The sequence below is a fragment of the Natator depressus genome, chromosome 6 (assembly GCF_965152275.1).
Source record: "Natator depressus isolate rNatDep1 chromosome 6, rNatDep2.hap1, whole genome shotgun sequence".
Taxonomy (NCBI): domain Eukaryota; kingdom Metazoa; phylum Chordata; order Testudines; family Cheloniidae; genus Natator; species Natator depressus.
In genome coordinates, this window is record NC_134239.1 from 24,526,128 (window position 1) to 24,539,256 (window position 13,129).

Consider the following 13,129-nt stretch of genomic DNA (forward strand, 5'->3'; position numbering starts at 1 on the left):
CTCGTAAAGTCCTGTGCTTTGACATCAGCCCAGCACGCCAGCGCTGCTGAGCCAGTAACCTACTTGAGAATTGTAACAATGATCTGAGATTTGACATCAGCTCAGGAAACTAGATATGCTGAACCAGGAAGCTTGAGTTTAGCCCAACAAAATAAAGTTGCTGAGCTAGAGACCTCGCTGAGGGCTGTACCTTGACATCATCCCAACAACTTAGCGGGCCTGATTCATGCCACTCTGTCCCTTCACACCAGAGATGCTAGCTGGAGGTGCTGAGTTACTGAAGTGAGCTCACAAAGGCTGTTGCCTGGACAACTGAGCAAGCTAGAGGGGCTGACTTAAGCGATCTCACAAAGGCTTCGGCCTTGACGTCACCCCAGTAAGCTAGAGGTGCTGATCCAGAGAAGTCACGGACACCTGGGCTTTCGTGCAAACCCAGCAAGCTAGAGGTGTTGAGCCAGTAACCTCACAGAAGCCTATTCCTTGACATCCACTAGAAAGACGGAAGTACCTGAGTGTAGAGGGGCGGTTACCCTGCTCCTGAGATAAAAGGCATGACAGAAGCTGAGGGAGGCTGTCTGGATAGCTGGCCACAAGTGTGGCCAGCTCAATCAGGGCAAGGCTGGCCCTGATAAGAGGGCTGGGAGTAAGGAGCTGTGGGAGTCTCACTTCAGGGCTGAGAGAGACAGGGTACCTTTGACGGAGCAGTGCTGGGGAAGGGGCAGGCTGAGCTGGGGAGCTCAGGCCTGGCAGGAAGGTCTAAGGAGTTACTGGGGCTGCAGGGAGACAGCTGGGGCTAGAAAGGCAGCAGGTCCAACTCCCTTGCCAATGATGAGTGGCCATTACAGACTGCAGTTGGCCCCAGAGAAAGGGGGCTAGATGATGACTGGCAGTAGTCACTGAAGCAACGTGGGCAAAGGGGGAGGAGGGTTCCCCTGGCAGGGAAGACCCAGAGTGTGGGGGTGCTGCTGTGGGGCAGCACCCTAAGATAAGGGGGCCTGAAGTGCCTGAAGTACAGAGGTGGTGGAGATGAGGAAGCAGGTACCAGTAGGGAGAAATGGGCCAGCAGGAGGCGCTCTGAGGCTGGACTGAGCTAATTCCTTGACTGAGCAGCAGGAGACGCTGTGGCGGTGAGTGCCCGCTGTGTTACACTGAGTCAGTGAGCTCACAGAGGCCTTTGACTTTTCAGCAGCTCTGCAAGCCATTGATTCTGAGTAGGGGTTAGAGCAGTAGGGAGTGTTTAGGCAAATAGCTCCCCATCTTCTTCAGAAAGCTTTATATGAATTCAGAAGAAACCAGAGGTGACACATGAGGGAGGGGGAAGGCACACTGGGTCACATGTCCCCCGCCAGATTTCTGCCAGTGTTTATATTCCTTGCCATGAACCCCACTGCATACCACCAAAACCTTTAAATTGTGCCCCCCTCCTCCCCACTCAACAGGTACACATCGTCACTGGAAGAAACATATCTGACAGAAGAAGCTGAGAAATTCACAAGGGAGATCAGTGAGGAACAACATGCTCCAGGTGGTCGGGAAAAGGTAATTTTTTCCTTTCACTTTTTTTTTTAAAGAATGAACAGGTTAGGTATCCATGCACTACTGTACATTCGGCAAAATTGAAAACCTGCTTGTAAGTGGGAACAACTTCTATGGAAACCTCTCAGGGTCAGACTGTCTAACCATTATTGCCCCCACAGGGAATTCCTCTGCATGGATCCTCACCTTTCCCATGGAGGCAGAATTGTGTGTCATCGACCTCCATGGCACCATCCCTGACCCTACCCCACCTTTGATCTTGTGGTCTGGAGTTCGTGGTTGGGGACAGGTGGTCTGGGGACAGTAGGAGGAGAGCCAAGGACAGGGCAGATGGGCTCTCAAACATGTTGAGAAAGCCAACAGACAGACAGTTCCGCCGAGTTTGGCGGGGTCTAACGACTGCCTCTTCTGCAGAAAAGTAAATCATGGCCCCCAATAGCATGATTCAGGGAAACCTCCACTTGGAGCGCCTCATGGAGTTTCTGTTCCCTAGAATTCTGTGACATTGGCACGTCCCTAGGATTGCAAGAGTCAGGCCTCGGTAACTCTACTATAAAATCAGAGTAATTCCATTGTCACTAGCTCTGTTAGTGGAGACGCACACCAGGGTAAATGAGAGGAGAATTTTAGTCTGAGGGCTTGTCTACACCACGCAGCTTTTAACGACAAGGCTGTGTCGACAGCGTGTGTAAACATCAGTGTGTGTAAACGCTCTTTGTCAGTACTTTGTCAGCACCTTTGGCGACAAAATACTTCCAGCCCCGTGAGCGGCATTAGCTCTGTCGGCAGGAGAGCGCTCCTGCCGACAAAGCCGCATTCACACTGCCACTTGTGTCGGCAAAACTTTTGTCTTTCGCATGGGGGCTTTTTTAAGTACCTGAAAGACAAAAGTTTTGTCGACAACTTCACAGTGTAGACATACCCTGAAGGGTCAGATCATCATCATGGCAAATCCCAGAGGGATGTGACCTTTTTTGCAAATTGAGCACCACCTGGACAGATCTCTTGTAAGTTGCTTAAAATGCTCTGGCTGTATATTCAATTTATGTCCAACACTGGCAGTTTTGTCACACCACCAAAGCTTTGGACATCCACGTGACTGATGGTTGTGCAGCAGCATTCCTTGGAACACAACTTCAGAATTCATTGGTCTTCCATTCTAATAATATGTCCATACCAATAAAGTTGCTGAAACTGTACCAGTGCTGATGGAGGCAGTTGCTGGGGCCGGTTTTGGGTATTCTCATTTCTGATCTTGGTCTGCCAGTTGATATGGAGCAGATAAAGATTACAAGAATAAAAAAAAAGTCAATCCAGTGTTCTTCAGCCTTTCTCAGCACCCTTCTTGTTTCACTTCCGGTAAACAGAGTTGGTATAACCATGGTTCTATAGATCCGCAGCTTCATAACAAGCTTGATGTCACAATGACCCCACAGAAGCCATAAAGTGCCCAAAATAAGGCAGCAGCCACTGGTATATGCGTCCACAACTTTCAAACGTCCTCCAGCACTGTCCATGACACTGCCCAAATATTTGACAGCTGCCACCTGCCTGATGTCCCATCCAGACAGGTTACTATTGAGCTGGTAGTAATCTGGAGCTACAGGCTGCTTGATTATAATAACCAGGGACTTAGTTTTATCCAGATTAATAACCAGAACAATGTGCACAGCTTCATCCTGGACCATATCAGCCATCAGCTGCAGCGATTCACCAACCCGAGCCAACAAGACAATATCTGTTCCAGATCTCAAAGTGGAATGGTGTTCAGCTCAACACCACTGACAGCTGCCTTCTCAAACTTATCACCCAATCAGTGCCAATACTGAACAACAGTGCTGAGAGAACACAGCATTCTGAGGGGTCAGAAAGGAACATCAGCTAGCAGAAGGTGTAAGATAAAGAAGGCCTTCCCCAGACTCCACCATAAAGCATTAGATTACACTTTTCAGTTAATGGATTTTCATACTAGACTTACGCTAACAGTCCCTTTGGCATATGTCACACTTCTTTTGTGCACATTCTGGCCAGATCCTGGGGTTCATGCTAAAATTCCTTTGTGATGCCTTAAATGGGCAACTGAGGATTTCCCTGGCATGGGGGAGTTCTTGACTGATGAACGGCCAATGTAACCAATTCTATCTCACCCCACCCCTCTTAGCATTCCAAGCACAGAGGGCATGGCAGGGATGGGATGTGGCCTCTTTGCAAATTGAGTACCACCTGTGATCCTCAGGAGACAAAATAGCCTGTAAGAGGCTGTTATTAATCATTATAAATTCTCTCATGTACACCAGTTTTCCACTGGTGTAATTCCCTGGCCTTTAGTGGAATTGCTTCTGTATTCCACCAGCATCAGAGAGGAGAATCAGACCAGCACATGATTCAAAGTATGCATGATAATTATGCTCATTTTTAAATGCGCATGATAGCTAGATACTGCCAACTTTTTAAAGAAGGATTTTTTCATATCATTTACTAATTTTAAAAAATGTGAAATGAATATAAAAAGTGATGACTTCAGGCATTGAAGAATCCCGAAGCCTACTAGCACATTGCTTCAATCAGAGGATTATGGGTTTTAACGTTTGCTTCATGGATAAACTCACTATAATGCATTAAAAATAATTTCTCTTCTCATTTTATTTAGTCAGATGTTCCATTAAATAACAGAGAGTCAAGCCACATACTAAGCCCAGCGGCATTCTTTCAAGCTGACAGAATTGTTACAATAGCTCTGAATCAAAAGAATGAAATTGAATTAATTTATTTAAATACATTATAATAGGTAGGGCTCATGATACAAACCATTATTTTGTGGTGGGGGGGGAATAACTTTCTAGTTCCTTTAAAGACCATATTTCATTCAAAATATGACAATTACAGTTACAAATGTGCTGAAATATGCTGCAGCTAGAGACTGCAGCATTTCTCTAGGCAGCTAAATTGAATGAGGTCTTGGGATCTGATGCAAAGGCCACGGAAGTCAATGGACTACAAAACTATGGTGAAGAGGGCAATATGGAAACCTATATAGACTAGAAATAGAATTGAATGGAAAGACTCCCTTTGAGTTCACTGGGCTTTGAATTGGCTTTAGGATTATATGATTATTATTGGTTCATAAACTTTTGCAGTAAATGAATTTTAAATTCAAGAAAGCAAGTTAAATATTTTAAAGATCATGGAGGATAGGTCCATCCACGACTATTAGCCAAAACGGTCAGGTATGCAGCCTCATGCTTGGGGCAACCTAAACCTCTGTCTTCCAGAAGCTGGGCAAGGACAACCGGGGTGGCTCACTCTGACTGCCCTGTTGTGTACACTCCCCCTGAAGCTCTGGTATGGGCCACTGTTGGAGACAGGAAACTGGGGTAGATGGACCATTGGTCTGATTCAGTATGGCAGTTCTTATGTTCTAAGATGTTTTGGCCCTCTCTTTTGTGGCTATAGTTTTGATCTGAGGGAGAGTGATTTGTCTAAGAAATTCCAGGGATATGCTTCCTCAGCACTTTGGACTTTGTGTAGTCCTTATTCTTGGCATGGGGGCACGCTGGAAGTGTTCTGGGGATGGAAGAGGGCATGGCTGGAGTGCACTGTGCTCCCATGGTCCCCATTGCCCCTAAGAAACCATTACAAGCTAGAATAAGATAGGTCCTCTCTCTTTTAGGGTTTTATACTGCCACCAACTGTCACAGTATCTAAGAGCCTTCCATGTAAAATTGATAGAAATAGCAAAGTTCCTAGACTTCATGGATCCTCTGGCATCCTCCCTTTTTGGGTAAAAATCTGCTAGGGATAGGGTTTTTCCTTTTTTTTTTTTTTTAAACTTTATTCATTTCTTTTCTCCGCACCCTCCCCTTTTTTTGTTTTATTTTTTAATTGGCAGGGTTTTGTTTTGGGGGTTTTTTTGGTAAAGGGGTGCTAGTGTTACCTCCAAAGGTTTTAGTAAGATTCAAATTTATTCAGTAATTAAAGAGACCTCAGGATCAGTCAGCTTGATTTTGTTATTAATTGTTTAGTTAATTAGGCAGCACATAAGAGAAAGAGAGATACATCGCCACAATTGCGAGAACCCATTCCCCGTGGCTGGGGAAAGTGAGCTTGCACTCCTGTCTGGTTCTGTGTTTAGCTGAGACTTCAATAATCTTCAAGAGGAGCTGATTACAACTTCATCCTCAGTTTTTCTTCTTTTTCATGTACAGACACATGATCTTTTTAGCACATTTTTGGATACATTTCTAATTACACAGTCAGACATCTGTTATTTACTTGTATCTTTTCAGTAAGTCCATCAAATTGGGCTAATGTAATCATCTGTTACTTTTTTGTAAGGACATTGCTAAAAATAATATTCCTTACTTAACAATTCTTGTAAACGCTATAGCTTTCTGGTAATTCTTAGCAAGCTAGCATTTCTCTTCTTAGCATGACTCCCAAAGCATCATGGGAGTTTGGTTCACGGGTAAGCTATAGGGCCTCATGAAAGTTTGATTCATAGCTCAACACTAGTGCTATGACATTTTTATGGTGGATGCATCTTTTGGAAGAGAAAGCATATACAGCATTTCCTACAGACAGACAGATTCTGGATTCACTTAAACTCTGGAACCTTAGTTCGTACCCGGATCGCTATTACCAAGAATGCTTTGTCTCCTGCTCTCACATGTTTTGCCCATGGCTTTATGAGTTGCACTGTCCCAAAGAAGCACAGCTGTCTTGGTGGTTCATAGATTGAAATTCAGCCTTTGTTGTAGCAGAGGTTTGATCCACTAATTGCTTTGAAGATTAGTACTAAAGTTTTAAACTGGCATCAGAAGCCAAGTAGGAGTCAGCGGAAGGACTTGAGCACAGGCCTGATGTACTTATAGAGGTGTAAGTCACAGAGAAGGTAGGCAGTCACCTTCTGCACCATCTGGAGCCTGGTCATTGTCTTCACATTCAGCTTTAGACACAGTGAATTACAGTAATAAATCCTAGAGGTGACCAATGCATGGATCATTGTGGCATTTTTAGATATTGATGGTACCTGGTCATCCAAACTTAGTGGGGCATCAAACAAGACCCCGAGGCTTTGTACCAATTTGATAAATGGGACTGAATGCCTTCAATGGAAGGTGGAAACAGTGTCTCATCTAGTTCTTCAAAGTGTTTCCTTTTTCTAACCGACATCGCTTCACAGTCTTGCCTGGGTTCAGCTTGAACCAGCTGCTCTTCATCCAAGAGTTGATTTCTTGTCAGCATCCTGACATTTTGGAAGTCGTGGTGGTGGTTCCATCACTTGAGAATGAGTTATTTAGTTAACTGTCATTTGCATATTTTTGGCACCTGAGCCCATTGTGTCTCACTCTCTCTCTGAGTGGTCTAATATAGATATTGAAGAGAGGCAGGTATAATGTGAATCCTTAAGGGATTCCACAGGTGTAATTCCCTACATTAGAGAATTTTTCACAAATACAGCTACACTGGTGCACATGTTTCTAATCTGGACAGGGCTTCAGAGCAACCCTGAGGCTGCTCTAAATTACCTATCAGGTTAAGGTGCATTGGTGCAAGACCCATTTCACACCAGTGTGCTGTGTCTACATTACCATCTGTATTGGTGTCGATACATTAGTGCAAATTTCTCTAATGTAGGCAGGACCTTAAAGCAACATTGAGGCTGGTCCAAGTTGCACAGGGGGCTGAATCAGCTGCTGGCATGCCTTAGAATCGGGAGAGTACATCTAAGGCTTAAGGCAATTTTTTTCCCCTGCATAAGCAATGCTGAACTGAACTCTGCCACAGCTAAGGATCTGGGCCATAGTGTCAGTGTAAATAAATATAAGAATTATGGCTGCAAAAAAAAATAATGTTAAGAAAACAGACTCAAAGCCTATCACGAAAGACTGGATCACATCTTTAAGTGAAAAAGATTCGCATGAAAGAATAATGTATAGATTACAAGGAACATAGCAATAAGATTGTATGTGGGGACAATTCCTGCCCTGTCTTACTAAAATAGTAGTTATATTTATTCTGATACCTCTTCTCTTCTTGCAGCAATCTCTCTTTCTTTCCTTCTCTTCCTATCATTTCTTCACTTATTCTATAGTTTAGTTTTACTAATATTTTACTGAATATTATATTGCATCTTTCGTCTTGCATGATATTGACCTTCACAATTACCACTTGCACTTTTTTGAAGAAGCTGAAACCATGTGATTATAATCCCTGGAAGTATGTGTAGTTGCTTTCAATCCAATATATGAAGCTTCCTCCCCTCTATGTATTAAAACTGGTTTATTTGCCACTCAGTAGTCCCAGAAAGAGCAACTGCTTTGTTTCTTGGAATTTAAATTTGTGTTCTAAGAGAAACAAATACGGTGTTATGCTAGAGGGCTACAGACTATTTTGCTCCTTTCTCCCTAGGAATTCTGTATAATCTGGAAAATGACTCATAGATCAGAGATTCTGGTTATGCTGGATAATATACCCTGATCTATATAACCTTTTAGTATATAATACTTTAGCAGTCTTCTAGGGTTAAGATACAGTGAATTTCCCAAAAGGGAAGGGTTCCACAGAGAATGTAAAGATTTGATACCTCTTTGATTACTCTTGATAAGAGAGACTATGTTTAAAATAACAGACTTAATCTGAACTTTTACCTTATATCTTTTGCCACTAAAATCCACCCACCCTGTTCTGCCTCAGACCAAGGCAACTCATATGTTCCTAAATCAGAGCGAGTTATTTCTCAAACTTGGTTATTTGAAAAACTGGAAAAAATGAGCCAAATCCTGTATTCCACTGCTACCAGGTCACCCCACTGAAGTCAGAGGGGTTTCACTTGTGTAACTGGGACAGAACTGGTCCACAGTTTGCCTCTATAAGATAATCGGCTGCAGGAAAATGCTTCTTCCTTTAAAAATGTAAAGACAAGTTCAGCATATCCCTTAACAATCAGTTGAAAGGCTTGCCTACTCTAGGGATATTTCCACTGCTGTAGAGACCCTGATGTACTGTACTAGTGCAACTCTAAAGGGTGGACATCTAAAGGGTGGCATCTAATTGGAGTAAGCCACACTGGTTCAAGTCACTTGTCACACTAGTGCAACAAGTCCACCCTTTAGAGTTGCACTAGTACAGTAGAGCAGTGGGAAAAAACCCTGGAGTAGGCAAGCCTCTAAACTCATTGTTAAGGGATATGCAGAACTTGTCTTCAAAGGATTAAAGGAGAACGAATTTTCCTGCAGCTGATTAAGGAGTTGTACTGATGTACCTACATTAATGCAAAAAGCGTCAATGTTGACAAGACCTAAAAATGTGATCAACACAAGATCTATACACATATATATCAGTAACGCATCTGGCTCTCATGAGGGATTCATCCCAAGGGAGAACTGGCAGTGTTAGCACTGTTGCTCTGTCTCAGGGTTTCTTATGAGAGGCATCTTTAAATTCCTGCCACGGGGTTTCACAGTCACTCCCCTACAGGCAGGCACTGAGTTAGCATGGTCCTTCCAGAGTCATGCTCCCTTCCCAGCCAATGCAAGCTCCATTTTGGGACTGTGCTGATAACCTCTGGCATTAGCATTGGGAAAGTTGCAGCTACTTTGTCCTGCTGCAATCTGGTTCTTCTGTTGCAGGAGCCTCTGCCAGGGATTATGATGACATAAAACTGATGTAAGCCCTGAGTGAATTTAGCCCATACTGATGGTTGAAGTCCTAACGGGAAAAACAGCTTTACTCCAAAGTGCTCCAAAAGCAGGGAGAGTGACAGGAAACAGTCAATGTATTCCTATTAATAAATCTCCTTTTCAGCGTCAGAAAGGCTGAAATATTTAACAGGCTTCACACACACAGAATGCATGCAAAGCAAACAGTCAGACAGACCCTGCTATTGTGGACTGCCCTATATTAGCTTTCAACCTAATGTCTAACACCACACTTAAGGTGTGGCATTGGGTGTCTCCCAGCATGATACATATGCTGTCAAGACTGAGAGCTTTAATGTAGTTACTGGGAGCTAAAACAAATCCCTGTCAAAATACAACCAGCAGATGAAAAGATCACAGTATGAGTAACAGAGATGAACTGTATGCTAACCACTAGAGAGGGGCCTGGTTATCAGATCTGGAGTGGACCTAATGGGTGTGGAGCCATGGTTTTCATTTGGACACATCTCTTGTAAAGACAGAAAGCTTAATTAAAATTACTTTAGGGGAGACAATGAGTAATAAGAAGATGAATCTGTTTCCCCCACACCCAAGTCCCCTCTTAAATTGCTATTTTCCAGATTTCTGTGCCTGATTCATTAAGAATTTTTCTCATTTCTCTCTGTTGTTGGTGGTGTTTTGTTTGGTTTTCTTTTCTTTTAGAACTTGAAACCCTCCTCCTGTTTGAGTCCCTGATACAGCATAGCACTGAAGCATGTGTTTAACTTCAAGCACATGAACTTCAAGCATTGAAATCACTGGGAATATTCACATTTAAAGTCAAGATTGTGCTTAAGGCCCCAGTTCAGCAATCCACCTGTGTTCAGCAAAGCCTTTTAGACCGTACAGTACTTAACTTCAAGCATGTGTTTAAGTCTCATTGCAGTAACCATGGATATGTTTAAGCATGCACTTAAATGCTTTGCTGAACTGGGAACTAGTAGATCAGGGCTTAATTTTGCTTCCATCTCTGTTTATTGCCCTATTATTACTATTTTTAGTTATGTATTTATTGTTTTACACCAGTCACTGTCAGGATCAGGGGCCTTGTGCAAGGTGCTGTACAAATGTAAAATATGAGACAGTTCCTTGGGACAAGAGATACAAGCAGTGTAGAGTGGAGTGGAGTGGAGTAGGCAGAAGACTACAAGAGTGACATTAATAGGAATATAAGGTTTGGTCTGCTATTAGCTAAAGTACTGTGTGGCGATAACTGCCCTCTTTGAAAGTCTTTTTTGTCACTGAATGGTTCTCCAGTGGTTGGTTGCGGAACACCAGACATGGTGCCCATGGAACAGATGGTCTTCATCAAATTTTGGAGCTCAAAGGAGAAGGGTTCTGTTTATAAACAGAAATGCTTCTTAACCCTAGCAAGTATAATGGACTTATCATTTAATTAAAGGAGTCTCCAAGATACAAGGATGTCAACACACCACCTCCAAGACAAATAAAATTCACAAGCATGACGTTCTTGCCATGACTTGCCCAGAACAACAACAAAGAATAGAAATCTTTACAGAAAGGGGTTTAACTCTTTCTGTGTGTCTAATGGACAGCTTCAACTGAGGGCCCAGGGCTGCCTGGAGGTGGTTATCTAGCAAAAGGCATATGCTTTACACCACCCCACATTCACTCTCTCACTTGTACTCGATATCTATCACCAGTCTTTTACATTCTCTCAGACATTCTCTCCATTTACACACGTTTCCCTCAGACACCCCTCCTCACTATCTATTCCTCACCTGTTCTCCTTGTGTCTTCCCACTCCCCGATCCCCAAACCGCATGTTCCACTTTTCTTTCCCTTCTCCCTTCCATCACTCCATTTCCTCTCTCACCTCAGCATCAGTGGTAGGAAGAGGCTACTCAGGGCCCAGTGACAGCAGCAGCAATGAAAGTGAATGGGATGTTGAAGAGGAGGGCCATTATGTCACCACCAGTTAAGCTGGCAGCAGAAAAGAGGAAGGAGCAAGAAGTTGGTGAGACTTCAAGGCCCCAGATCCTTTACCTCAAGTTTTACCCTTGCTAGTGTTCCTCCACTGAGCAGTCACTAGGCAACCATAACCTCTTTTAGCTTAGAAAGAAATTAATGAGCTGGATGTACACATCACTCACACCAGGTCAAGCAGGCAGCCATTTATCTGATGCCTTTGTTTTACATTAACATAAACCCACACTAGCCAAGTGAACAGACTTCTCTACTGAACACTAATAAAGTGCCTTTTCTATTCCTGACCTCTTAAACCCCAAGTGCCTGGCAAAGGGAACTGTCTACACTACCGCGCTACATCAGCGCAGCTGCATGTCTGGTGAAGACATACTATGTCAATGGGAGAGCGCTTTCCCATCGGTATAATTACTCCACCTCAATGAGAGGCGGAAGTTAGGTCGGCAGGAGAATGTCTCCCACCAACACAGCACGGTGTGGACAACACTTTAAGTCAATGTAACATATGTCACTCAGCAGGGTGGCTTTTTCACACCCTTGAGCAACATAAGTTACATCTATTTAAGCAGTAGTATAGACAAGCCCTAAGTTTCTGTTTTACTTCCAGACACTGATAGGTGAATCTCGGAAAGTTCACAGGCTTGATTCATATAAGCAGCAGTCCGCAAATATTTATGCACTTATTGGAACTATCTTGGTCTCTTTGATCGGAAAAACTGGACTGGAAATCTTGTGGCAGCATTAATTGCATGGGCCATCTTAATTGTGGCAGTTCTTAACTTTTCAGTGCTTCATTTTGCAATAGTGTTTTTTTTAAACATAGGTTGTTTTGTGTGTAATTTCCTAGATTTTTAACAATGCTAACTGCAAAAACAGAAATTCCATCATATGGCATCATGTTGACACCCACGTGGAGTGTCATGAGCATGGCTGGAACTTTTAGAGTCCCCCGTCCCCAGACAATTTCCACTTGAGCTAACAGAGTAACTGACAGCAACAATAGGTTGTCAACTTCTAAGGGAACCAGCATTAGAGGGGGATGGTATATTTGCCAGTGGGTTTCACAGATATTTGCTGACAGCAGAGGAATGGTGAGACTCGGGAAGCTTGAATTCCATTCCAGGCTCTGGAGGGCAGTATCCTCTAATGGGCACACACTCTTCAAACTTTTCCATCCAAGTTTGACCTCCTTCTGTCCCATCCCCTCCAAGCTGTCCTTGTCACAGGACTTGTCTCTTCCCATCCCATGGTTCCTTGTCCAAGTCCCATTCTCCTCACCTACCCAGGCCCAGTCTTCACCCCCAGTCTTCCCACCCCAGCCGCAGTCCTTTTGCTCAGCAAGCCTTAGTCTTCCCCCTCCAGGCTCTCCATCCCAGGCTGAGTCTTCCCCCATTCCAAGTCCTTTGCCCATCCATTCCCAGTTCCCTCCCCATCCCATCGCAACCTCTAGCTTCTTGTCCTTAGGCTCCTTTCCCAGCCAGTCCCATTTCCCCCCTTCTGGCTCCTTAGTCCCATATGTGTCTCCCCATCCCACCTGACCTAGTCATCCCCCTCCCCACATCCATATTCTCTGTCCCATTCTCCCTCCCTGGTCTCCTTGACCATGTCTCTGTGTATAACCAGCCTCAGTTCTCCCCTCATACTCTGGATCCTTGTCAGATTTAGTTCCCTTCCCCCTCACCCCTACCTTCCCACCACCCCATTGGTTCCCAGTCTCTTTGCCCATCCAGACTGATTCTCCCTCCAGGGACTCACTGAATTCCAGTCCATTTCCCTCCTGGCTCCCTGTCCCAGTCACCTTACCCAGCCAATCTAGGTCTCATTTGACACCCCAGCTGCCCATACCAGTTTCCCTCTTCCCTCCCTCCACCAGGCTCCAGCCCCAGTCTCCCCAGCCAATGCCTGTCAGTTCCTCCACCCAATTCCCTCCCAAGCACCCACTATCC

The 13,129-nt window shown here is 44.2% G+C and overlaps 1 protein-coding gene across 1 annotated transcript in view; it reads left to right on the plus strand.

The window, feature by feature from the left end:
* The first annotated feature begins 11,126 nt into the window (after positions 1 to 11,126).
* Positions 11,127 to 13,129, plus strand: part of LOC141989737 (uncharacterized) — an 80,006-nt gene continuing 78,003 nt past the window's right edge. Inside the window, exon 1 of the mRNA XM_074956663.1 lies at positions 11,127 to 11,214. Coding sequence (XP_074812764.1) covers positions 11,127 to 11,214 — 88 coding nt within the window. The remainder of the gene's footprint in view (positions 11,215 to 13,129) is intronic.